This window comes from Anolis carolinensis, chromosome 2 (assembly GCF_035594765.1).
Source record: "Anolis carolinensis isolate JA03-04 chromosome 2, rAnoCar3.1.pri, whole genome shotgun sequence".
Taxonomy (NCBI): Eukaryota; Metazoa; Chordata; class Lepidosauria; order Squamata; family Dactyloidae; genus Anolis; species Anolis carolinensis.
The window spans coordinates 183299929-183327886 of record NC_085842.1 but is presented as its reverse complement, the minus strand read 5'-3'; the positions used below and the strand labels follow the sequence as shown (position 1 = coordinate 183327886).

Here is a 27958-nt window from a genome sequence, read left to right as displayed (position 1 = left end):
GGCATGAGCTTGTCTATGGACTGCAGCCCTTATGGCGCTACAAGAGCAGGGTTGGAACTCATCCGGACAACCTCCAGATGATATTTAGACTGCAACTCTCAGCAGCCCTAGGCAGTAAAACCAATTGGGGGGGGGGGGGTGCTAGGTGCTGCGGCCTCACAATGTGGCATCACAAGAATTCTCAGCATAATAGTGTATGTTTGTTTAATAAACATAATGAGGACCTTTAACATAATTATAGTAGGCCAACCAAATCTGCTGGGGTTAAGGGTGAGCTAACTTTTGAAAGCGGAAAAACTCCATTCTTTTTAACCCATGAGAACACATCTCTAGGAATCCTTAGGTCTCCTACAGCAATTCCGTGGTCAACTTCTGGCAGAAGTTGATCACAGAGTCGCATTGGAAGAAACTCGAAAGAGAACAAATCTATTAATAACACTATGTAACACGATTTCTGTTCCTGGGTTATAAATGTCATTTCCTAATTGGTTCTGGGGCCCCTGGTGGCACAGTGTGTTAAAGCTCTGAGCTGCTGAACTTGCGGACCAGAAGGTCCCAGGTTCAAATCCCGGGAGCGGAATGAGCACCTGCTGTTAGCCCCAGCTCCTGCGAACCTACCGTGTTTCCCTGAAAATAAGACAGTGTCTTATATTAATTTTTGCTCCCAAAGATATGCTAGGTCTTATTTTTGGGGGATGTCTTATTTTTCCATGAAGAAGAATTCACATTTATTGTTGAACAAAAAATGAACATTTATTATATACTGCACAGTAGTTGTCATCACAAACCAGCATAACCAAACAAACTGAATCCTATCAAGAATTTCTTGTTACTACCATTATTTCCATGTACAACTGGTATGTACATTTACCAATCCTGCATGCTCTGGTGTTCTGTTTGGCAGGCGCTGGGCATGCTTCCAAACAAAAACTTTGCTAGGTCTTACTTTCGGGGGAGGCCTTATATTTAGCAATTCAGCAAAACTTCTACTAGGTCTTATTTTTCGGGGATGTCTTATTTTCGGGGAAACAGGGTAGCAGTTCGAAAACATGCAAATGTGAGACCAATAGGTACCGCTCTGGCGGGAAGGTAAGGGCGCTCCATGCAGTCATGCTGGCCACATGACCTTGGAGGTGTCTCTGGACAACGCCAGCTCTTCGGCTTAGAAATAGAGATGAGCACCAACCCTCAGAGTTACACAACTGGACTTAACGTCAGGGGAAACCTTTACCTTCACCCTAATTGGTTCTATCATTTAAAAATGGAAAAAATGCAAAATGGATTAAAATGCAAAAGCTTTGTTTTTGCTGGACATTCTGCAGCACATTTTGCTATAGTTTTTCAATGAATCTCTCATAAAGTCTCGACAAATTCAACATAGTTTGTGGCAGCCACAAAAATCAAGTTTTTGGAGTAGAACAACTACTTTCAAAGTACCTACTTGAGTATAAGCCAAGACACCCAATTTTGCCACAAAAAACCTGGGAAAACTTATTGACTCGAGTATAAGCCAAGGGTGGGAAATGCAGCAGCTACTGGTAAATTTCAAAATTAAAATAAATACCAATAAAAATTGGGAGCCCCTAGTGGTGCAGTGGGTTAAACCACTAAGCTGCATAACTTGCTGACCAAAAGGTTGGTGGGTCAAATCCGGGGAGCGGGGTGAGCTCCCGCTGTTAGCTTCAGCTTCTGCCAACCCAGCAGTTCAAAAGCATGCAAATGTGAGTAGATCAATAGATACGCTCTGGCGGAAAGGTAATGGCGCTCCATGCAGTCATGCCAGCCACATGAACTTGGAGCAGTCAACGGGCGACGCCAGCTCTTCGGCTTAGAAATGGAGATGAGCACCAACCCCCAAAGTCGGACAAGACTAGACTTAATATCAGGGGATAACCTTTACTTTACCTTTATCTACCAAAGCACTGAGCTGGAGACGGAAAGGTACCAGGAGAGAGGGGCTGGGGATAGTAAAGACATGCTGGAAACATGGGGGGGAAACTAAGGTGGGAAGAGAGGAAGTGAGAAGGACTGAGGAAAGGAAGGCACACATCGTCTCCTCCCCACTCGGCACAGTGTGAAGAAGTGAGGGTCTTGGCAGGAAGGCGTGCGGTTGAAAGAAGGGCTTCTTCCAGCCCCACGCCTTCTTGCTAAGACCCTCACTTGACTATAAGCCGAGGGGGACTTTTTCAGCACCAAAAAGGGTCTGAAAAACTTGGCTTATACTCGAGTATATACCGTAAGTACTGCACAATTAATCAGGAAATAACACTTTCAAACCAGGAACAGAATTTTTTTCCATATAGGGTTACATAGTGTAATCAAACTCACAAACGTAAGAGTTGACTTTATTAATTAACAGTACAAACCTATCTATTCTATTCAGAACAAGCTGAACTGAATCCAGGGAAGTTTTCTCTCAGCTAATCAGTTGGAAGCTAATTAAAAATAATATTTTTTTGGTCGAATAATTCTTCATTCACCTACAGTTAGCTTTAGGCCGACTTTAAGAATGGGATCTCACACTTTTAAGCACGGCTGCTCACTTTTGTATTTTCTGAAGCATTTTTGCCATAATATAGTATTTTGATTGCGTGCTGCTTTACAGATCATAGTTATAGCTCTGTACATGTGTGTGTGTGTGTATACACACACATACACATATAAAAGTTGACAGAATTTCATCTTAATATATTTTTTCATGGTAGATAAAATATAGTGTTAATATATTGAATTGAGAGAAGACTATTCAAAAGGCCCCTTCTATACTGCCATATAAAATCCAGATTATCTGCTTTGATAATCTGTATTATATGGCAGTGTAGAAGGGGTCTCAGATACAAAACTAACAAAACTGGTCATGTTCTTTTAGCATATTCTACTTCACTGGATTGGTGTGGGAATAAAAACAGAAAGAATCATGCACACTGCTCTAAGCAGCTTAACAAAATACCCTTATGTAATCTTGGAGAATTTAGGAGCATCTTGTGCAAGTTGGGTTAGGGCAGGGATTCCCAAACTAAGGCCCATGCGCCGGATGCGGCCCTTTAAGGTCATTTACCTGCCCTCTGCTCTAAACTTTAGATTGAGGGTTGCCTTAAGTCTGAACTGATTTGATGGCACAAAAGAACAACAATCCAAATTAACTTGACTATCTCATCAACCAAGAACAGGCCCATATTTTTCATTGAAAGACTGGTAAGTTTCAGTTGGTTAAAACTGTTCTTCATTTTAAATATGGTATTGTTCTTTCATTGTTTGTTTGTACTACAAATAAGATATGTGTAGTGTGCATAGGTATTTTATCATATTTTTTTCTTCAAACTATTGTCCGGCCCCCCAACAGCTTGAGAGTCCGCGGACTGGCCCCCAACTTAAAAACTTTGAGGACCTCTGGGTTAGGGTCTACACACAAACCTAATCCAACCTACAGGTCAGAAATGGGGAATATGTGGTCTTTTAAATGCTGTTCAACCAGGACACCCAGCATCCTTCCACACTGTCTAGGGATCAAGGGAATTGCAAAGCAGCAGCATCTGAGTAGCTACCATTGCTGGACACTATGCATGCTACTGTGTCCAAATGTCAAGATAAATTGCTGGCCCGAAACCAAGGAAAATATTCTCAGCTGTCTGAATAAATCTGAATCTTGTATTGCATTTTTCAGTGCTCTTCCTATTTTCAGCCACAGGGAATAACACAGTTGGCCTGCCACACCCACAAACCCTATATCCATGGATTTCACCAACCACTGCTTGAAAATATTTTTAAATATTTGAAAAAACAAAGCTTGATTCTGCCATTTTATATAAGGGGAACCTTGTACTGTGCCAATGCATATACTGAGATCTGGGCATGTACAGATTTTGGTATCTATGAAGCATCTTGGAACCAAGCTTCAGCAGATACCAAGGGCCCAGTCTGATAATTTTAACCTGAATATTAAGACACTTCAGACTGTAGTTTTGTAGAGTGATTAATTTTAAGAGGACAAACTCAATTCTTTGGTTTACAGTTTAAAGCACATAATACCAAACTATTATAAAAAAGTAAGGGATATCAAAACAATACCTGGGGGGGATAGCAAAAGCCATCTGTATTGCCATTACAATGCAAATTGAACTTCATTATACTGTCAGTGTAAAAAGGTAAGGTTTTTCCCCTGACATTAAGTCTAGTCGTGTCTGACTCTCAGGGCTTCTGCTCATCTCCATTTCTAAGCCAAAGCAAATGGCTGGGACATTGTCCATAGACACCTCCAAGGTCATGTGGCCAACATGGAGTGCTGTTACCTTCCCGCCGGAGCGGTACCTATTGATCTACTCACATTTGCATATTTTCGAACTGCTAGGGGCTAACAGCGGGAGCTCACTCCGCTCCCTTGATTCGAACTGCCGACCTTTTGGTCAGCAAGTTCAGCAGTTCAGCAGTATAATCTACTGTACCACTGAGGGCTCCACGGTGAGTGTAGTCTCATATAATCCAGTTCAATTCAGTAAAATTACATTATATGAGTCCACATTGACCATATAATGAAGTTCAATCTAAATTACAATGACAGTGTAAATAGGGCCAGAGATCATTTTAAAAAGCAGCACCAAAAAAAAAAAAAATTTGGGGATGCTGTGTGAACACTTACAAGGAGGGGCAGCTGAGAATCTAAATATTGCAGACACAGGGACTAGCAGGAGCGCCAAACAGAGAAAGCCTAAAACAGAAGAAAATACTCTGATCTATAGAGCAGAAATGAACAAAATGGCAAAGAGAGACAGCTAAAGAGAGAAGTAAGATAAAGAAGCAACACAAAGACTGAAGAGATTAAAAGAAAGGAGCCAGGAAAGGGAGTTTAACGAAGGAGGAATGTGGACAAAACAAGATGTGTGGTGGGGGAGAAAGCACAGGAATAGTTCTGAGAACAGATACCAGCCAAGAAAGAGGCAAAAACAGAAGGAAGAGATAATAATAACAGCCAAGTAAGAGGATACTGTACGCTGATATGGATATAGCAGAGAAGGAAGGAGAAAAAACATTAATAATGGAATTTAAAAGCCAAAACCCATCCATATTCTCATGAGCTCCAGAATCCCACTGTTTAGGGCCACTGTGCTGACAGCCGTAGTAGACAGCATACAATAGAGGAAAGGACTGTTTGACATCTTTAGCTTAGGACAAAAAAGATTATACACTTTGAGGAAGAAATACACAACACTAACAGTGGCATTGGTGCCTAGATACTCCCCACCCAGGGCCATAGCCAGAAAAAAAATTCGGGGAGGGGGGAGTTGAAACTTTTTATAGCAAATCATCAAAAGTAGTTCCATAACACAAAATAATTTAGAAATCAGGCTCTATTGATAAACTTCAGTGGATACTCATGGGGATTTGGTTAACCAGTTAAAATTAATGAGTAAACCCATTTTTTTTCAAACCTGAAAATTTGGGGGGGGGGGTTAAACCCCTAACTCCCCCTCCCGGCTACAGCCCTCTCCCCACCTCAAGCCTTTTCCCAGTTGGGAATGCGAAGGAGGGCTCATCATATCCAGAGCAGAGTAGAGAGCAGGACCTGCCAGTAGCAAGAGAAAGCAAAAAGTGCTGAGTTTTCTGCAAGGCAGAACAACACAAGAGTGGAAGGGAGGGCATGGAGACAACGCCTTGCCGAGCAAATGGTTGGGACATGGGGCAACTGGAAGGAAAATGAGCAGAACTTTGAAAACTTTTTGGACTACATTGGTACCAATACCCTCAGCTACTGGCTTGGTAATTCTGAGAGGTGTGGTCCCAAAAAGCTATGTTTCCAAATTCTGAAAATTACATGCACCATATTCAGGACTGACATACTTTCCTCCCTTTGTGTGTGCAAAATTGAAACCCACAACAAATCTGGGCCATAAGGAAAGCTGAGCGAAGGAAGATAGATGCTTTTGAACTGTGGTGTTGGAGGAAAATTCTGAGAGTGCCTTGGACCCCGAGAAGATCCAACCAGCCCATAGTCCAGGAAATAATGCCTGACTGCTCATTGGAGGGAAGGATATTAGAGGCAAAGATGAAGTACTTTGGCCACATCATGAAAAGACAGGAAAGCTTGAAGAAGATAATGATGCTGGGGAAAAGGAAGAGGGATTGACCAAGGGCAAGATGGATGGTTTGTATCCTTGGAGTGACTGGCTTGACCTTGAAGGAGCTGGGGGTGGCGATTGGTGTGGACTGGTCCAGGAGGTCACGAAGAGTCAGAAGCGATTGAAGGAATAAACAACAACAAACAAATCTTAATCTGTTCTCCATTTGCCTCTGGAATCACCCTCTTCCTTTGTCATATCAATTGTAAAACAGCAACCAGCAACCAAGCTTTCCATGCTCAAAACACAAAGGTCTGGGGCAGTGGGCAGAAAGAGAGATCTGCCATATCCTTGTAGTTGTATGCCTTCAAGTTGTTTCCAACCTATGGTAACCCTAAGGAGAACTTACCAACGGGTTTCCTTAGAAAGATCTGTTCAGAAAAGGGTTGTCCTTGCCTTCCTCTGAGGCTAGGAAAGTGTGACTCACCAAGGTCACCCTTTGGGTTTCATAATCGAGTGGGGATTTTATTCCTGATCTCCAGAGTTGTAGTAAAAACATTACACTACACTGGCAGTCCTTGCAACAACCACCCTGAGAGGGTAGGACTGTAACCTTCAAGTTGAAAACAACAGATACTGACATTATTTGACTAAAGGAAGAAAAGGAAAAAATATCCAAAGACGCTAGGGAGAGGGAGGCGTGGAAACAGATTAAAGAGGGGAATAAAGAGAAAGCTACAGCACAAGGGATCAGTTTCAAATGGTTATGTTTGGCGCAATAAGAAAATAGATAGACGGAAATAGCAACAAAGGCAAGCACACAAACTTAAACACACAAACACAGGCACACAGGAGGCAAAGGTAGTACAGAAGATGAAAAAAGTGGTGGCTTAAAAGTGATAATAAACGTTAGATGAGTGACTCATAGGATAAAAGGGAAAAGATAAAGAGGGCCAGAGCCTTGAAGCATTCTGCTTGAAAGAGAGAAAGCTCATAGTGCAAGAAAGACATTCGGAGTTAGTTCTCTGAGTCAAGCTAAGGACATCTGAGAAGTCTAAGCACTGAAAATAAGTACTGAAAACTCTTGAGGTGTATCATGGAATTAATACAGTTTGGCCCCACTTTAACCGCTATGGCTCAATGCTATGGAATTATGGGAGTTGTAGATTCACAAAGTTTCTGCCAAAACTACTAATGCCTCACTGAGTTACAATATCCAGGATACCATAGCACTGAGCAGTGGCAGGTAAAGTGTTTTCAAACTGTATTAATTCTACAATGTAGATCAGGCATGGGCAAATTAAGGCCTGGGGGCCGGATGTGGCTCCCTGGGCACTTATCTCAGGCCTCCCTTGTTTTCTCCGTGCTCTTGACATAAGGACATGGCATGGTGAAGGCAGACACACAGTGGCTGAGAGCCTTCTGGAGCGTTCTTAGCTACCGTGTGTCTCATCCTCCTCCTGGCATAAGGACTGTGTGGCAGCTCCATCCTTATGCCGGGAAGACAGCTCAAGGAAGGTACATGGCAGCACGTGGAATAAAGTCTGAATAAGCTATATTTCACCCCAAACTATGAGCAATCCCAGAAGGCAAATAGGCTAAGGAAGTGAAAGGAGATGAAGAAATCACAATTAGGAAAACAAGGAGTTAAAATTATGGTACTTAAGGCTGCAGGGAGTCAAGTGTGGCATACAAACTTGAGTACTGGATTAAGACTAGTATTGGATCAGAATTCAAATCCCCTCTCGGTCTTGGGAAACCACTGGGTGACTTTCAGCATGTCATCCTTTCTCAGTGGAGCCCCTGGTGGCGCAGTGATTTAAACCCTTGGGCCAGCCAGACTGATGACTTGAAGGTTGGGCTGCTGACCTGAAGGTTGCCAGTTCAAATCCAACCCAGGAAGAGCGTGAATGAGCTCCCTCTATCAGCTCCAGCTCCATGCGAGGACATGCGACAAGCCTCCCAAAAGGATAGTAAAAAGATCAAAATATCCAGGCGTTCCCTGGGCAACGTCCTTGCAGATGGCCAAATCTCTTACACCAGAAGCAACTTGCAGTTTCTCAAGTTGCTCCTGGCATGAAAAAAAATCCTTTTTCAGCCTAAGAAGAAAGCAAGGGCAAACCTCCTCTGAATAAACCTTGTCATGAAAAACCTATGAGATGATTGATGTAAGTGAGAGTTGACTTCAAAACACAGAATTAAAACCATGGGACCGCGATACCCTGTAACAATTAAATATTAGGGAAATTAATCATGCAGCAGGAAATATTTTGAGGGAGTGCCTGCTAATCTTTGGAGTCATCACCCACCAGTCACGGGTTGCCCATCTGTGGCATCCTCATGTTTACAGACAAAATCCCCAACAATAGAGAGGACTGTGCAGGTGGCTAGACCTCTGCCAGCTGAGAATGAGAGCATGGCGTGGTGAAAAGAAATAAATGACTGACGGCCTGTCCGCCTGAGCATTAAGAGAATTGCAGGCACCCTACACCCAATCATGGCCACTGCTCTCAGTCTAACTCTGAAAGCAACACAGAGAGCCCAATGGAGAACAGCACCAGTTGCTTATTCAGAGAACTGGCTTGTTGTTGTTGTTTATTTGTTCACTTCCGACTCTTCGTGACCTCATGGACCAGCCCACACCAGAGCTTCCTGTCAGCCGTGGCCACCCCTAGCTCCTTCAAAGTCAACCCAGTCACTTCAAGGATACCATCCATCCATCTTGCCTTTGGTCGGCCCATCTTGCCTTTGGTCAACCCCTCTTCCTTTTTCCTTCCACTTTCCCCGAGAACTGGCTAGATCCCAAAAAGATGACTGAGAGATGATCTTGCTTGAGTCAGGCATGCTGCCCTGAGAACCACCCAATTTTGTCCCTGAGGGTCCTCTAGGTCACAGTGAGTCCAAGTGGTGGTCTGCAAACCTGTTGCAGCATGCAAACTATTGAATGTCAGTCTGCGTTGAGTCTCTTATCCAGGAAAGAAAGAAAAGAATTGTAGTCAATGGGCACAAAGATGGGGACTACCCCTGGCATGTTGTTTGTGGGGAGAACCTAGCCCCCTTCTACACTGTCATATAATCTAGATTATCAAAGCAGACAATCTACATTATCTACTTTGAACTGGGTGATGTGAGTCTACCCTGCCATATAATCCAGTTCAAAGCAGATAATCTGGATTTTATATGGCTGTGTAGAAGGGGCCCTATTGCCCCCTCCCATAAGATATCTTGAGAAGGACTGATCTAGATCCAGGTAATGATCTGTGGTCTTGTCAGCCTTGGAGGCAACACAGTTCACCACACCTGGGCAGATATCTCACTTTGCCTAATGTGGAGTTGAGCACGTACAAAGAGTCACTAGTCTATTGTTGGATCTTTCAGCTATTGGCAAACTGTACAGCACATCCAATGACAACTGGCAATGACAGTTTGGTTGGAAGTCACATTTATATTATGTTTTGTTTTTTAAAAAAATTCTAGTTGGAAGTTTTGCCGTTTGAAGTGAGTAGATTCAATTAGTGTTAAGGGCCAATTTCGTGATTGGGTTAGAATTATCATTAACAAATGGGAGGAAGCAGAACATGGGCCACATGGAAACCTCTAAGGCCCCTTCTATACTGCCATATAATCCAGCAGACAATCCACATTTTCTGATTTGAACTGTATTGTATGAGTCTCCACTGCTATATAATCCTGTTCAAAGCTCTGGATTTTATATGGCAGTGTAGAAGGGGATTCACTAGAATGAAGAATAACTGTTGCTGAATAGAGCCATCATAGACTATGTTGAGATATGTTGAGAGCTACTCTTAGACCCCTTCTACACGGCCATATAAAATCCAGATTATCTGCTTTGAACTGGATGATATGGCAGTGTAGACTCGATTAATCCAGTTCAAAGCAAGTAATGTGGATTATCTGATTTGATTATCTGGATTATATGTGGATTGCATAAGAGAATTGTAATGACAATCCTTTCATATAAAAAATTCATTCCCAATTACTCCATGCTTTCTTCATTTCAACGACCTAATTTCGACTGCTGATATTAAATAATGGTGGAGACAGCACAGTGTCACTAGAGCAGGACTCCTAAGGATACTAGGGTTGAATCCTAGCTCAGCCATGGAAACCTGCTTTGTGACCTTGCGTAACTCACACTCTCTGGGCAATGGCTAATCTCTGCAAAAGAAAGCTTGCCAAGAAACCCTGCAACAAGGTTTCCATACGTCAGAGTTCACTTGAAGCCACAAAGCAACAATAACATTAAATCATGGGAATCAGACATGCTTGTTACTCCATTTCAAATCACCTAGAAGCTGAACAAGTACACCTTGATCTATTATCTCATCCCGATTTAGTTTAAAGGACTGCAAGACTGCGTGGAAAACATGGGCTCAGAAGACACATGTCCTCTGAAATCAACTTTCTTAATTCAGCCTAGAACAGTGGTTCTCAATCTGGGGTCCCGAGATGTTTTTGGCCTACAACTTCCAGAAATCCAAGCCACTTTACCAGCTGTTAGGATTTCTGGGAGTTGAAGGCCAAAAACATCCAGGGACCCCAGGCTGAGAACCACAGGCCTAGAATGTAAGAACATAAGAAGAGCTGTTTTGGATCTGACTAAAGGTCTATCTAATCCATCATTGTGTTCTCATAGTGGGCAACCAGAAGCCTAAGGGAATTTAGCCAACAGGACATGAAGGCACAAGCACCCTCCCACTAGAGTTCCCCAGCAACTGATATTCAAAGGCATTCTCCTTCTGATACTGAAGAATCATTGTGACTGATAACAATGAACAGTTCCATCCACAATTTTTAAAAATATATATATTTGTCCAGTTTTCTCTTGTACAGAAATAGACTGCTTAGAAAACATTCCACAGGGAGGGAGAGCTGGCATCAAAGCCAGACTTTTGGAAGGTCCACTCAGTTCCAGGAAAATGTTAGAAATGTCACCACGTATCACCCACAGTTTCAAACCAAACTGTTTCTTTATCTAGCACAACAAGAGCTAATCTCACCAGCAGCCACAGAGAAAGATCTTTTGGGGCCACAAGGAGATATCTTTCTTAGCATGCACCACCATTGTCTTACAGGACGGGACATGAGACCTCCTTCTGCTTACAAAACGTGGGCTATGCCACTTTGTTATGTCCCCCACTCGCCTTCTAGAAATACAGTTGAGGTTCTCGGGATCATACACTATAGAGCTGAAAGTAACCACAATGACCATCCAATCCAACCCCTTTCCATGCAAAAGTACGTTACTTGCTCCGTCCTTGATACCCCTTCAGATATTTACATGTGGCTTTCATATCACCTCTTGGTTTTCTCTTCTTCAAGCTAAACTACCTCAGCTCCATAAGCTGTTCTTCATAGGACTTGGTTTCCAAATTGGTTACCATCTTTGAACATCCCAGTATCATTCTTTTTTTTTTAAGTCTCTCTCTCTCTCTCTCTCTCTCTCTCTCTCTCTCTCTCTCTCTCTCTATATATATATATATATATATATATACATATCTCTCTCTCTCTCTCTCTCTCTCTCTCTCTCTCTCTCTCTCTCTCTGAACAAATGGCGATATAAAAATGCAAAAATACTTGGCAAAGAAACACACCAAAAAGCAAAAGCAAAAAAGCATTAGCACTGGCATTAAACACTTCGAGTAAAATCGCTAGGTTAGAAGCAGCTGACATTTGTAATGTTCTAACAAAGAACTGCCAATAACTGTTAAAGTTAAACTAAACAATCATTGTTGTTCCAGTACAACAGTTGGATAATAATAATAATAATAATAATAATAATAATAATAATAATAGTCAGAATTTCCAAGCAGTTATGTCATCATTTGGTTAACAGAGAGATATAAAAGAGTAATATAATGTGAATTTATGATAAGTCTATATTTCATTAAGGCTAGTAATAAATCATGTTCTTACTCCTAGGATAGTATATTTTTGCTTTTTAGTACATTAAAATACTTTCTAATGTATTTTCTTAGATGGTAGAATATAAATGCCTGCATTTCAGACAGAATTATCCTATGGTCTGTTGTATCACTTTTTATTTTAGGAATGTTTTTATTATATAAAATAAAGCATAATAAATTATAATATGAAGGCAGTATCATTCTTGATCTATGGCATCCAGAACTGAACACAGAGAAGCCTGATCAAAGCAGGTAATACTGGTAATATTACTTCCCTTGATCTGATTCTAGACACTAAACTCCTGTGAAAGCAGATTGGAATTGTATTAGATTTTTTTTTGTCAACACATCACACTGTTAATTCACAGATGCTAAATGTAAGTCAATTTTGCCCTTAAGGGCAACAGTGAGCCTTTAGAATATATGTGCTAACCTGCAGAACAATATGGAGTAAGTTGACTATTTCCTGAATTATTCATGTACAAGGCTTTTGATGCTGAGAAAACTCAATGAATTTGCTACACAGCTGTGACAAAACACTCTACATGAAACTATCCATCAAACCTGGAGCCTTCTACATGTGTGGGTATACAACTCCGCACAGCAGGCTGATGCAGATGGAAGGCATAGGGTTTATCCACACTGTAGAATTAATGCAATTTGACAACACTTTAGCTACCATGTCTCAATGCTATGTAATCATGGGTTTTCTGTATGTATTTTAATGTGTTTATATTTTTGATGTTGGCCGGGCTTGTCCCCATGTAAGCCACTTTGAGTCTCCTTGGGGAGATGGAGGCAGGGTACAAAAATAAAGTTATTATTATTATTATTTTATGACACAGCAAACAAGATAGATATGCTGGATTTTGTATCACAAAATCACAAGTCGAACATTCCCAAGTGTCTAGGACTGTGTGATGTATTTTTGGATGATGTGCGCAGATTCCAGCAGAGTGGCCTTTTGTATTTGGCAGATCGTAATTTTGTCAATGCCTATTGTTTCCAAATGGCGGCTGAGATCTTTTGGCACGGCACCTAATGTGCCCATCACCACCGGGACCACCTGCACTGGTTTCTGCCAGAGCCTTTGCAGTTCAATCTTGAGGTCCTGATAGCGGCTGAGTTTTTCCTGTTGTTTTTCACCAATGCCACTGTCACCTGGGATGGTGACATCAATGATCCAAACCTTTTTCTTTTCCACAACTGTGATGTCTGTTGTTGTTGTTGTTGTTGTTGTTGTTATTATTATTATTATTTGAAACACAACAAGATGAGTCCACAGCAGACACTCTGCTGGCTGTTGAATTGGATCACATGTTGGGCACTACCCAAGTGTCTAGGACTGTGTGATGTATCGGCGAATAATGCGAGCAGATCCCAGTAAGGTGGCCTTCTGCAGCTGGCAGATGGTAATTTTGTCAGCACCGACTGTGTTTAAGTGCAGGCCAAGGTCTTTAGGCATTGCACCCAGTATGCCAATCACCACTGGGACCACCTTGACTGGCTTGTGCCAGAGTCTTTGTAGTTCGATCTTTAAATTATTATTATTATTATTATTATTATTATTATTATTATTATTATTATTATTATTGACACAAATACATAGTATGACACAGAAAATGAGATCTATATGCTGGATTTTGTTATTTTGTAGTTTTACAAGATCTTTAGCTTTCTCTGACAAAGAGAAAATTCCCAGGATTCCATAAGACTGAGCCATGGTAGTTAAAGGTGTGTCAAACCAAAATAATTCTACTGTGTATATCAGGCAAGGGCAAACTTCAGCCCTCCAGATGTTTTGGACTTCAACTCCCACAATTCCTAAAAGCCAATTAAGAGTGGAAGTCCAAAACACCTGGAAGATCAAAGTTTGCCCATAACTGGTGTAGATGCACCCTTAGTTAAATATCTTGGCAGGGCACCAAGCTAGGGATAGGTATGCATCATTACTCTTGCTTCTGCACTGATAATTAGAGTTAAGGGGAAAGTCATAAAATGTGTCACTAACAGGAAAGACAGGGAGATATGGTATTCAAACATGATATTAGTTAATAATTGATTTAACTGACAGGAAGCTTTTTTTAAAATTTGCCTTTGCTGATGAAGCTATGAATTAAAAAATATTATACCAGTGGTTCTCAACCTGGGCTCCCTAGATGTTTTTGGCCTACAACTCCCAGAAATCCCAGTCAGTTTACCAGCTGTTAGGATTTCTGGGAGTTGAAGGCCAAAAACATCTGGGGACCCCAGGTTGAGAACCACTGTATTAGACTTTCCCAGTTCTAGAGCAGGTAAGGAGAAAACCTTGGCCCTCCAGGTATTTTGGCTTACAATTCCCAAAATCCAGCATGGATTACTGGTCATGCTGGACCAGGTAAATAAGTGTTGCAGGATGAAACATCTGGAGAGACAAAAGCTCCCCATCTTTGTGGCAGAGTACAAAAGAAAGGCCCACATGTTGTTTGAGTATGACTTATTCTGGAATGTGAAAGAAAATATTAAAAGTTGTGGAAGGATTTCCTCCAGAGGAAAGAAGGCAGTTTACTACATTGTAAAATGTTCTCTTGCATTTCCTTCATTATCCTTACTAGGCAATTACATTGAGAGTTTTTTATAATAAACAAATTTATTTAATGGGTTTAAATTGGCAAATTTGTTAAAAGGCAAATAAATCAACAAAACCATTTAATCAGTGGACAGCCCTTAGAGGAAATCACATGTCAGGGGAGAGCCAGAAATTCTCCAGAAGACAGACAGAGCTGGCAAGCTGTATGAGGACACGAGGTACCCCTCTGATCCATGCATCAGCATTTTTTTGTTTTGCCAGAGCTGAAAGTGTGATGGGAGGTACCTTCCTCCTTTCACTTCCATCCTTACAGGAAAATCAGAAATTACAATGGAGCACTCTGCCCTCTAACAGCCATATCTAGACAGATTGCCTGTTATGATGGATCTGTGTGTATGTGTCTTGTTAAGTATAATTTACAATTTATTCTTTCATCACATGGCGCAAGCATAATGACTATCTCAATGATCTTACACAAGGACATTTCAAATATCTTGCCAGTGAAAAGGTGGTTTTTTGCTATGCCTGATGGGAGATTTCAGGTATAGCCTAAAAGAGAAGTAGGTGCTGATACAGCATACATGAAGCTTGCAATTTTAAATTGCCCGAGACATGGAATTTCACTAAATGAAAACAAAAACATCAAATCCGCCCCCACAAACAGGTTGAACAGTCAGTCCTTCATTTGTGGGAAGATAAAGCATCTTATACTCAGTAAGTCACAGAAAATTATACCTTTTATCAAACTCATACTGACACCTAAAAAAAAGTTAAATTCTGCTCTGGGGTGAACCACACTCTGCTATATTCTGAAGTCTGTAAACATGATGCAATTGGAAGAAGGATTGTACTTGTTTCCTTAGCTTCCACTCAGGGAGAGGCGAAATAATAATATTGAATTATTGTTTTATATTTAGATGTGGACATTCCTCCCCACCCCTGCTCCCGGTTATTGTTGAACCACAAGTTCCTAAAGCTGTATCAGCATAACTAGCAGAGAGGAATGTTGGGAGTTGTAGCCCAACAATATCTGGCAGACTCTTACCCCTCCTAGAACTGAATATCCCACTCGACTTCCTGTTTGGTATCAGAAGCATTATGACACATTGATCATCTCCTTAAAGGCATCTTTGTGGCCCCTTCTAAACTGCCATATAATTTAGATTATCAAAGCAGACAATCCACATTATTTGCTTTGAACTGGGTTATATGAGTCTACACTGCCATCTAATCCAGTTCAAAATAGATAATCTGGATTTTATCTGGCAGTGTAGAAGGGGCCTCTGAAACTTTACAGCTACTTGCCTGCTCCTCCCCTAGCTCCATCTGTGAAAACAACCACTTTTTGTGGTTCGCAAACACCTCCGTGCAGTCTTATAAATCTGGAAACACCCAAATGCTGAGTTTCTTACCCCAAGTCTAAAACTTAGCATACAGTGAAAAAGAAGCAAGAGTTCAGAATTCACAAATTCTCCACTTCTAGGTTACACACATCACCCATTGCAAAAGATGATAAAGCCTGGTAAAGCTGGAAACAACAGGAAAAGATAGAGAGCACTTTACAGGTGGATTGCTTTGATAAAGCCCTGGGTTCGCAAGACCTGAAATGGACAGTTATAATAATAGGCTGTCTGGGTGGTCTCTCATTCATAGGACACTATAAGTCAAAGTCAATAGCAAATTACAAAGGTATTTTACAGCTCCAACATGTTGAAGCCCAGGTACTTTTGGGACAGCCGTTTGCTATACTGAGCTTGGATGGACTAGAAACAACACTCCTCTGTGCACTTCTAGGTTCTTCAGCACCAACATAGGGTTTCTGTTAGCACAGGTTGACCAAAAAGATGTGCTGAAGGACCTAGAAATTCCTAAGGTGGTGTTCTCTCAGATTAATATTTTTGAATTTACATCCCCTGGCTCCACTTTCATGGGGGTCATGTGCCCTTAATCCCAATAACTGTGGAGGGTTGATTGTACGAGTTTACACACAATTGGTAGTGAGACACACATAAAGCATCCCTACAGGAGTATGCCTCGGAGAGGGCAGCCCTTTTAACACATGACAGCCATTCTACATGTTGAACCTCTGTGTAGAGATTATTACTCTTTCCTATGTTGGAAGAATGATAAAACTAACAAGGATGTATCTGCATGGAAGCCATCAACTGCAGAGGATAACAAACTCAAGTTGGATGAGAAACAATGAGGCAGTTTTCTGTAACTTAAAGAGTTGTCCAAGACTCCTGGATCACAACTCCCATTAGCTCTAGCCAGTACAGACAATTCTGAGGTTCTGGGTCACCACATTTGGAGGGCTCTGGTTTAGGTACATAGACAGGAATTACAGATACTGCTGCAATTACCTTATGCAGCTGCCCAACGCCATCTCCCAGGAATGCGATGGTATGCCCTGCTTCCACCATGGCTGCCACAGCTGTGAGGCTTGGCACAGTGGTCAGAAGAGCCTCAGCTACTAGCGGCTTCCGGCTAGCGATGGGACTAGGTGTGTGTTCGTCCCCACAGGGGTAGGCTTCTGGGGATTCCTGAAAATGGACCATATGGAAAATAAGACAGAAATGCAGCCACCTGGCATGGAGGGATAGGGAGCTCATAATTTCCCCTTTAAAATGATGTCCCTTTTGTCCTCTCTCTCACCTTGGGTAATGAGTTGCAGCGTGAGGTCACACCATACTCTATGGCAGCCTCCTCCTCTTTAGTGGGGCCAATTCCGGCTGAGGTATAACACAGTTGCCGGGTTCGCTCCATGGCTTCATCCACGTCCCTCAGGCTGTACAAACAGAGAGCTGTCTGCGTTGTGGGGGCTGCAGTGGAGCCCTGCCCAGCAGCTAAGACAACAAAGAGAGTTTTCCCTTGCCCAGCATAACCAGGGGCCAGATGCACCGCTTGAGCCAGATTGTAAATACGTCCTTTAGCATCCTGACACTCAAGGGGCAGCTCAACATAGGAATAGAGATTGGTGTCCTCCATGCAGCTCCGGGAGAGATAGGTGCGGTATTCCATCTGGGCCTTCGCTCCACGGCGAGAAAATAGGAAGTAGACGTAGCCATCAGAAGCAAAAGCACCCACGTAACTGTTGTTATAGTCAGAGAAGTCTCCCACCACCAACTTGCCCATTCCTTCATTAGAGAAAGCCTGGGCTCCTTCCAGTTGACGAATGGTAAATGGCGGGATCCCTCCAGACAGCTTGGCGGTCAACCCTCGGCCGACAAAGAGCAGGTCGCGGCCACCATGCCGTCCCAGCAAGCCCACAGTTGAAACGCGTGGCTCATTGGCAGCCACAAACTGGTTGTCACCAGGATCTTCAGGACGGTATAGTACTTTGGCAATGTCCGCAAGGGCTCGCTTCTCGCACACTCCTTGGAACAGCTGTCCGCAGACCACCAATTCCCCGGCCCGCTCGTTTGTTAACAGCAGCTTGTTGGAATTGTCTGTGAGCCTAGCCTGTGGACATTCACGAGCATCCCGGAAGGGGAGACACTCAGGGCTGTCCTGGTCTGGCCCTGTGCGTGCCAGTCCCACGAGCCTCAGTTCAGGGCTCAGTTGGTACAAGGCATTGATGGCGCCCACATACAGGGCCCCTGTGTTCTGGGCTTGGGCCAGGTGATTAAAGGTAGCATTAGGGGCCAGGAAAGATGGGTAAGAAGGAGGACGTGCAGCTGAGTACAATGGCAGCAAGAGCGTCACCACAACTACAGGGGATAGCAGCAGGTGGCCGAGGGACATGGTCCAATCCTAGACAAAGGGGGAAAAAGAGAAAGGACGGTCAGATTTCAAGATTAATAACCCTAAGTACTATTTTTTAATTTTTTAATTTACCTTATTTCTACCCTGCCTTTCTCTACCCCAAAGGGGACTCAAGGCGGCTCATATATGGCAACCATTAGATGTCTTAAAATACATACAACAGAGACTAAAAATCAATTTAAAATTAATACATATTAAACAACTAAAAACATCACATTCAATATTAAAATCACATCATCCGAAAATCGTAATCCAAGGCCATTCTGTCGTCAATTATATATTATTCCAAGTCTATTATTGAACTGGTATATTAATCACTGAAAGCCTGATCCCAGAGCCAAGTTTTTACTTTCCTTCTGAAGGCTAAAAGGGAGGGGGCTGATATAACGTCACCGGGGAGGGAGTTCCACAGCTGAGAGGCCACCACTGAGAAGGCCCTGTCTCTCATCCCCACCAGCCGCACTTGCAAGGCAGGCGGGACTGAGAGCAGGGCCTCCCCAGATGATCTTAATCTCCGAGGTGGTTCATAGGGGGCAATACATTCAGGCAGGTATGGGGCGGAACCATTTAGGGTTTTATAGGCTTAAAGCCCCTGGTGCTGGCGCAGTGTGTTAAAGTGCTGAGCTGCTGAACTTGCAGACTGAAAGGTGCCAGGTTCAAATCCCGGGAGCGGAATGAGCGCCCGCTGTTAGCCCCAGCTCCTGCCAACCTAGCAGTTCGAAAACATGCAAATATGAGTAGATAAATAGGTACCGCTCCGGCGGGAAGGTAACGGCATTCCATGCAGTCATGCCGGCCACATGACCTTGGAGGTGTCTACGGACAACGCCAGCTCTTTGGCTTAGAAATGGAGATGAGCATCAACCTCCAGAGTCGGTCACGACTGGACTTAATGTCAGGGGAAAACCTTTACCTTTTACTTAGGATAAAGCCAGCACTTTGAATTGTGCTCAGTAGCAGACTGGCGGCCAGTGGAGCTGATATAACAAGGGAGTTGTGTGCTCTGGTGAGCAACCTGGCTGCTGCCCATTGGACCAGCTGAAGCTTCCTAGCAGTCTTCAAAGGCAACCCCACGTAGAGCACGTTCCAGTAGTCTATACGGGATGTAACCAAAGCATGGACCACCGTGGCTAAGTCAGGCTTCCCAAGGTACGGTCACAACTGGCGCACAAGTCTTAGTTGTGCAAAAGCTCCCCTAGGCACCGCTGAGACCTGGGATTGCAGGCTCAACAATGAGTCTAGGATCACTCCCAAGCTGTAAACCTGCGCCTTCAGGGGGAGTGTAACCCCATCCAGCACAGGCTGTAACCCTATGCCTTGTTCGGCTTTACAACTGACCAGGAGGACCTGTCTTGTCTGGATTCAATTTCAATTTCAACTACCTTGCAGACCCTAAGATTAGGTTTGAAAGGACCACTTTAACCAAATTCTATTACTAACTTAGGCACAGGTTATCTGAAAAACTGTACCTCCCAGTATAAGCCTACCCGGTTTTAAACTCATAATGGGAGGGCTTTCTTTCAGTCCTGTTATGGTCACAGAGCACAATGGAGGGCCTTCTTGGTGGCTGCTTCCAGGCTGTAAAACCGCCTTCAACAGGAAACCAAGTTGCCACTCTCTCCCATCTCTCTCTCCTTTTTGTTTACTCAAGCCTTTGACTAACAATCAGCCATTGCAGAAAGTCTCTCAATTATTGTGTTGTTTTAGCTGTCCAATATTAATACTTTGAAAAACCTTTTTTATTTTTAAAAAAACCTTTTAGTATGCACTGGTAGTTGCTGTCCACCAACATCTGGAGGGCCGCACATGTTAGTGTGTACAATGGTAAGACACATTTGACTTTGTTTTGTCCCTTTCATTCTGCACATATTGCTGATTGGGGCATATTCCTTGAATGACAATCTGTCAGGCCCAGGGCAAGGACTCACGCAAGCATATAACAGGTACCCTCCTTGAAAGAGTGTCAATTCTGTTGTATCTGACATGCATGTTACTTGCACAAGAAGTTTTCAAAAAGTGATCTACCATGCTTGACACAGAGCAATTGTGTGTGGATGAATTCTTGCTCTTCTAGAAGGGAGGGGTAATTTTACACCAGATTTTTTCTCTCCTATGGAAAAAAATCTTCCCCTCTTCTGTTCCTGATCAAGGTCTGGATTTTCTTTTTGGAAAGTTATAACATTGCAAAAGGAGCCTGCGTAAGCATCCCCTTTTGCCCAGTCCTAAGACTAGACAACAACCCACCCCAGACTAATTTGTGCAAATTAAAAGACATTCTGCCAATTTGATGACATTTCAAGGAGACAAAGGAAGATTTATTTCCACTCTGCTAAAGATATGCTGACAAGTGAAGCTGGAATTCCAGTCATTATTAGCCAGCCAGCAGGCTTAGGGAGCCAGAGAGTAATAACTGAGATGTATCCAAATGGAGAAGAGGTATAATCCCTTCTATATCATGTATGAGTAGCATTTTAAGACTGCAACTCCCATTAGCGTCAGATAGCATCACCAACAATAAGGGATAGTATGTACTCCAGCCTTGAAACATTGCTCACCTCTGCTATACACACTTTCAAAGGCTATAGCTTTATGGGCTATTTGACAAACTTTACAGGCTGCTTGTCTTATGGTTGCCATAAGACAGTGGTTCCCAACCTGTGGTCCATGGACCACCAGTGGTCTGCAAGAACTAAAATATGGTCCACAGCCTCAGTTACTATTATGGATAATAACACATCCCAACCAAAATTATTTTAAAGGCCTGTTCCTGAGGTTATTTGGGGTGCTGATTCAGAAAATTGCATTGGATAGACCACATCAACTCTAGATTATTAAATATGGTTTTCTGTGGGCAAGCTGATGGCGACTACTGGATGGCATATGTTCTGTATCAGAAACTACAGCTGATGTGGTCTATCCAATGCATTTCCTGAACCAGCACCCCAAATAACCAAACCGAATCCAAAGTTGACCAAAAACTGAATTGTATCCCTTTTGCTACTCTGGTCAAGTGGTCCCTGGCCAAAGTGGTCCCTGATCAGAAATTTTTTTTTGGAAGGTAATGGTAAAGATTTCCTCTTAATAGTAACTCTAGTCGTGTCCGACTCTATGGGTTTGTGCTCATCTCAATTTCTAAGCCGATGAGCTGGCCTTGTCCGTAGACACCTCCAAGGTCATGTGGTCGGCATGACTGCATGGAGCGTAGTTACCTTCCTGCTGAGGCAGTACCTATTGATCTACTCACATTTGCTTGTTTTCAAATTGCTAGATTGGCAGAAGCTAGGGCTAATAGAGGGAGCTCACCCCACTCCCTGGATTCGAACCACCAACGTTTTGGTCAGCAAGTTCAGAAGCTCAGCAGTTTAACCCACTGTGCCATCAGGGGCTCCCAAAAAGGTTGGGAACCACTGCCATAAGTCAACCAAAAAAAAAGGCAGCATGGTATAGTTGCTTGAGAGTTTGATTTCCCATTAGGCATGGGAACCCACTGGGTGACTTTGGGTTATTTGCACATTCTCAGCCCCAGAAAAACCTGTATAGGGTCACTTTGGAGTCACATAAGTCACAAACAACTTGAAGACACACAAAACAACAACACAAACAACAACAAACCATACTAGTATAACACTGCCCTTGATGCTTCTATTTCTTGTTTTCAGTGCATTTACAAATGACACTCTTTACAAACACACATTAATTCCCAGATCTGTGTTGTGTCTGCTATGTGCTTTAAAATCACCAATCAACTTATGTTGACACCATTAATTTAATGGAGTTCCCTTAGGCAAGAAACATTAAGAGATTGTTTGCCACTGCTCTCCTCTAAAACATAGCCTCCAGCATATGGTATTCCCTGGCAGTATCTCATCCAAATACTAACCAGGCCTGATTCAGTTTAATTACCAAGGTAAGATTGGATTTGACACCTTCAGGATATTTAGGCTATCCCAAAAAGATGGATGCTAAGGAGTAATTGAAAGCTCATTCATGGAAAACCTTAGAGTGACTTTGGGCAAGTCACACTCTCTCAGTCTCAGAGAAAGGCAAAGCCAAGCTCCTCTGAGCAAATCTTTCCAAAATAGCCCCATTCTAGGGTCATCTTCAGGTCAGTATAAGTCAAAAACTACTTGAGGACACAGGACAATACATAGCAGTGAATCAAGTTCCTTCCCTTCCACTCAAAACAAGCCCAAGAACAGTACAACTGGAAGCCAAGAGAATCCAGATCCAGAATGGCAGAACGAAGGCTCATTCACAAGTCAAATAATAGCGAGATTAATGAAGGGGATCAATAATATTAAAATGGAGAAATACAAAGAACTGAAAAGGGAATTCATATTGAAATGGTCTAAGACCCCAGCTCAACTTTCATATATGGTAACAGGGAAAAGCCCAATGTGTTGGCACAGTGAATTAAAGGATGGTATGCCTGTGTGTGGTGGGAATGTTAAAAAGTAACAGCCTTTTGGGAAAAATAGTGAAAAAAAATAGATAAAAACTATTTATCACTTCAAGTGAATATAGATTTGATGCTAATTACACAACAACAAGATTAATGCAAAAGAGTAAGAATGGTTCAAAACCATAATCTTAGCAGGACAGTCAATAATAGCACGACAAAAAAACGACAAAAAAAGACTATGGAAAACTGGAATAATTATCTTTACGATCAGGTTCAATCTGAAATTATAGAATATTTAATTCAGGATGAAACGAAGGATGATAAAAATAAGAGAAATTAAAGATATCATATATACTCGAGTATAAGCTGACCCGAATATAAGCCGAGGCACCTAATTTTACCGCAAAAAATCTGGGTAAACATTGATTCCAGTATAAGCCGAGGGTGGTAAACTTCAGAAATAAAAATAGATACCAATAAAATTACATTAATTGAGGCATCAGTAGGTTGAATGTTTTTGAATATTTACATAAAGCTCAAATTTCAGATAAGACTGTCCAACTCTGATCAAATCATTATTCTCATCTTCTTCAATGTCAATGTGCTTATGTATCCTTTTAATAAGACTAGAGTAAAATAATACATGTAATAATAATAATAATAATAATAATAATAATAATAAATACAGGAAAATAATACAAATAATAATAAATAGAATAAAACAATAAATGCAATAATAATACAGTAGAGTCTCACTTATCCAAGCTAAACGGGCCAGCAGAAGCTTGGATAAGCGAATATCTTGGATAATAAGGAGGGATTAAGGAAAAGCCTATTACACATCAAATTAGGTTATGATTTTACAAATTAAGCACCAAAACTTCATGTCATGCAACAAATTTGACAGAAAAAGTAGTTCAATGCACAGTAATGTTATGTTGTAATTACTGTATTTACGAATTTAGCACCAAAATATCACAATATATTGAAAACATTGACTACTAAAATGGCTTCAGTTATCCAGAGGCTTGGATAAGTGAGGCTTGGATTAGTAAGACTCTCCTGTAATAATATCAGACTGAAAAAATAAATGTCTTAATAATAAAAATATAATAATAAATAATAATAAAAAACAGAGTAAAATAAATGTAATAGTAGCAACAATAATAGAGAAAAATAATAAATGTACCATATATTCTCGAGTATAAGCTGACCCAAATATAAGCCAACCAGGACCCTCACCTGAGTATAAACCGAGGGGGGCTTTTTCAGTCTTAAAAAGAGGGCTGAAAAACTAGGCTTATACTCAAGTATATACAGTAATTATCTTTACGATCAGGTTCAATCTGAAATTATAGAATATTTAATTCAGGATGAAACGAAGGATGATAAAAATAAGAGAAATTAAAGATAAATGGAGGGTTTATATGAAATTGATAAAAAGTGGTGAAGCCAATGTAAATATTGTACAGAAAATAAGAAAGCTGTGCTCATGGTTAAAGATATAGAGTAAATATGTGTTGGGTGGTGGGGTTGGGAGGATTGAAACAATTAAAAATTAGTAACAATATTACTGGGAAAAAGGAATAAATCCCTGCCTTAGCATAGCCTCTCCTTCACGGTGCTACCAGAAGTGGTCCACTCTATCCTCTATCATAGGCAGGGACGGTCCTGAAAGGAGAGGAAGGAAGATGATAGCATCCCCTCAGTCCAACTGGAAGGAGGGGCAGCACTCTCTCAAGCCGCTTTCACCTTGGACATGAGCACTAGCCTCCCCCTTTCCAACACCCGGCTGGGATTTAGAAGCCCAGAGAAGGCCGATTAAGCCCACGTCCCATAGGGATTAACCCCCCTCTCTCAGAGAGGTCACAGCTCAGACACCCGCCAGACACAGCAGGAGAGAGTGGCTGGTGGGGGCATGAATGGCACACAGATGATCCCAGTTTCACTGCCCAGCCCTTATTCTGCCTTCAGCCTAGGAATATAGCTAATGGTGGTGGTGGTGGTGGGGGGGTGGGGTGGGGTTGAGGACATAGCCCTCATGCATGAATTTTCCCCTTCTACTGTCAGTAGAGGAGCCCCCGGTGGCGCAGCTTGTTAAACCGATGAGCTGCTGAACTTGCCAACCAAAAGGTCAGCGGTTCAAATCAGGGGAGTGGGGTGAGCTCCTGCTGTTAGCCCCAGCTTCTGCCAACCTAGCAGTTCAAAAGCATGCAAATGTGAGTAGATCAATAGGTACCGCTCCAGCAGGAAGGTAACGGTGCTCCATTCAGTCATGTCAGGCACATGACCTTGGAGGTGTCTACGGACAACGCCAGCTCTTCGGCTTAGAAATAGAGATGAGCACCACACCCCAGATTTGGACACCAGACTTAATGTCAGGGGAAAACCTTTACTTTTACCTACTAGTTTTGCACTGCAGAGTGGAACACTGAAAATCATTCACAGCCAGAACTCTTCTGTATGCTGTTCATAGTCTCTTATTTCACTTCACTTCACTTTATTTCTTAATTAGTCGCTCTCCACCAGAATGCTCCGAGCAACTTACAATTTAAAATATCACTCCACAATATAAAAACATTCAACATAAAAACATTCAACAGTGACTATTTGGCAAATTAGTTCTGATTTACTTAAATGTACAACCGAACAGCCAAGTCTTGAGCGCTTTTACAAAAGGTCGCAACTCCGACATTGCTCTAACATATGGAGGCAATGAGTTCCACAGAATTGGAAAAGGTCAAAAAGGCTCTACGCCTTGTAGCTTCCAGGTGTACCTCCCTAGGGCCCAGTACGTATAGGAGATTTTCCTGGGAGGATCAAGGTGACCATTGATGAAAAAAAGGAATGAGGCGGTCCCTAAGATATAATGGTCCTTGACCATTTCAAGCTTTAAATGTCAGGATCAGTATCTTGTAAGAGATCCGATGTTCTATTGGTAGCCAATGCAGTTGTTTCAGAATCGGTGTAATATGGGATCTTATACATGACCCCGCTAGCAGCCTGGCCGCCGCATTTTGGACCATTCGGATCTTCTGGGTTTTTGTCTTTGGAAGGCCGGCGTATAAGGCATTACAATAATCCAACCTAGTGGTGACTGTTGCATGGATTACCCTGGCCAATGCTTCTGTCGAAAGGTAGGATGCCAATTTCCTTGCCTGGCGAAGATGAAAAAAGGTCTGCTTACTTATGGCAGTGATCTGGGCCTCCATCGTCAGCGATGAGTCCAACACAACCCCAAGGCTTTTAACAGTAGCAGACAGAACCAGAACTTCCCCATCAAAATCAGGCAGTGACTGGATAAACTCTTTGTTTTATCCTCTTCCCCAAGTACCCTCCCGTCTAGCCCCATTTCTATTCTTACTGTGTGTATGTAAGTGCCTTCAAATTGCTTGTGGACTTATTATGCCCCCGATGGCACAATGGGTTAAATCCTTTTACTGGCAGGACTGCTGACTGAAAGGTTGGCAGTCTGAATCCGGGGAGCAGGGTGAGCTCCCATCTGTCAGCTCCAGCTTCTCATTCAGGGACATGAGAACATGTGGCCAGGTTACTAACTGGAGCGAATTACAGGGAGCGGTCAACCCCCTGTTTGAACAGCTCCTTTGGCTGCCAATAAGTTTCCGGTCCCAATTCAAGGTGCAGGTTATCGCCTATAAAGCCCTAAACAGGTTCAGGACCTGCCTACCTTCATGACCGCATCTTCTCCTACGAACCTGCACAATCCCTAAGATTGGCTGGGGAGGCTCTCCTCTTGCTCCCACCTCCATCACAAGCGCGGCTGAGGGGGATAAGGGAGAGGGCCTTCTCAGTGCCCCCCCCCCCCCCAAGCTCTAGAACTCTCTCCCCAGGGAGATTAGACTTGTGCCCACCCTGTCCACCTTTCCTAAAGATCTCAAAACCTGGCTGTTCCACTGTGCTTTTGATTAGCCAGATAAGTTTGGCCTGGCCATGACCTAAGTCTAACCCTTGCACTTTAGGAAAGATATAGGGCTCCATCTTACATTGCCCCCCACCCGCAATTTCATCATATGACTCCTGCACTTTATCTATGAGCCCTGTCCTTGCAACTGAATTGCACTAGTCCTGCTACGCCCCTCAGAACTGTTTATTATTCAGACCAGTGTTTGGCTTGATGGTGTTTATACTGTGTTATTTTGTGTGCTGCCTATTTTGTTTATTATGATGTTGTTTTTATGAATCCTATGCTATATTTTAACTGTGATGTTCGGGCTTGTCCCCATGTGAGCTGCCCCAAATCTCTTCGGGGAGATGGAGGAGGGATATAAAAATAAAGTTGTTGTTGTTGTCGTTATTATTATTGTTGTTATTATTATTATGACTGAAGCCTGCCACAGGATGGTCAAACATCCAGGCGTCCCCTGGGCAACATCCTTGAAGATGGCCAATTCTCTTACAACCAGGCCCATAGCCAGGATTTTGTTTTGGGAGGGGGGGGGGGATTTTGGTTCGGGGGGGGGGGGCTGAGTCTGAGCGGGAGAGGGTCTACCCTAGCAAACCTTTTGTATCGTTATCCCAATACCCCCATGCATATGGGGTATATTGAACATGGTGATCAGATCATGATATGAATAAACATAGTTTAAATAATAAATGTAAGGCCTTCTCGCGGACCACCCTGAGAATTTGGGGGGGGGGGGCTGAAGCCCCTCAAGCCCCCCCCCCACTGGCTACATGCCTGCTTACACCAGAGGTGACTTGCAGTTTCTCAAGTCGCTCCTGACATGAAAAAAGACCCATGGTTTCCGTAGGCAAGGAATACTTAGAGGTGGTTTCGCCAGAGCCTTGCTCTGAAATATAGCCTACAGCAGCGGATCTTTGTTGGCAGTCTCTCATCCAAGAACTAACCAGAGCTAACCCTGCTTAGCTTCCAAGACCAGACAGGACCTGATGCTTTTAGGAAATTTGCATTTGTGTATTTTGAATGACCTACTAAGGTACGAACTGCAGAAACACCCAAACTCTTCCCTCAAGGGAAGGCGAGAGGGTCTGGGTGTGTGATCCTTGGAATTTAATATTGATCATATCTTCCATGTAGTAGTAGTATTTTGAAATAAATTACATACCAACCGGAAATAAGAAATATCCCTTTTTAACAGGTTTAACAACATCAGTTGAGGGACACAGAGCGTATTACCAACACAGACAAAGTTTACTTTGCCACATTTGCACCCTTCCAACAAAGAAGTGCAAATTTTCAAGGTTTGCTCCCTTCTCCCTG

The 27958-nt window shown here is 42.6% G+C and overlaps 1 protein-coding gene across 3 annotated transcripts in view; it reads right to left on the bottom strand.

The window, feature by feature from the left end:
- The window catches only part of plxnb3 (plexin B3), a 126243-nt gene that overhangs the window by 78996 nt on the left and 19289 nt on the right, over positions 1 to 27958 (bottom strand). For all 3 annotated transcript variants that reach the window (XM_008103870.3, XM_008103868.3, XM_062971262.1), the window contains exons 3-4: positions 17205 to 18302; positions 16913 to 17092 (exon numbers count right to left, since the gene is read on the bottom strand). In XM_008103870.3, coding sequence (XP_008102077.2) covers positions 16913 to 17092; positions 17205 to 18302 — 1278 coding nt within the window. The remainder of the gene's footprint in view (positions 1 to 16912; positions 17093 to 17204; positions 18303 to 27958) is intronic.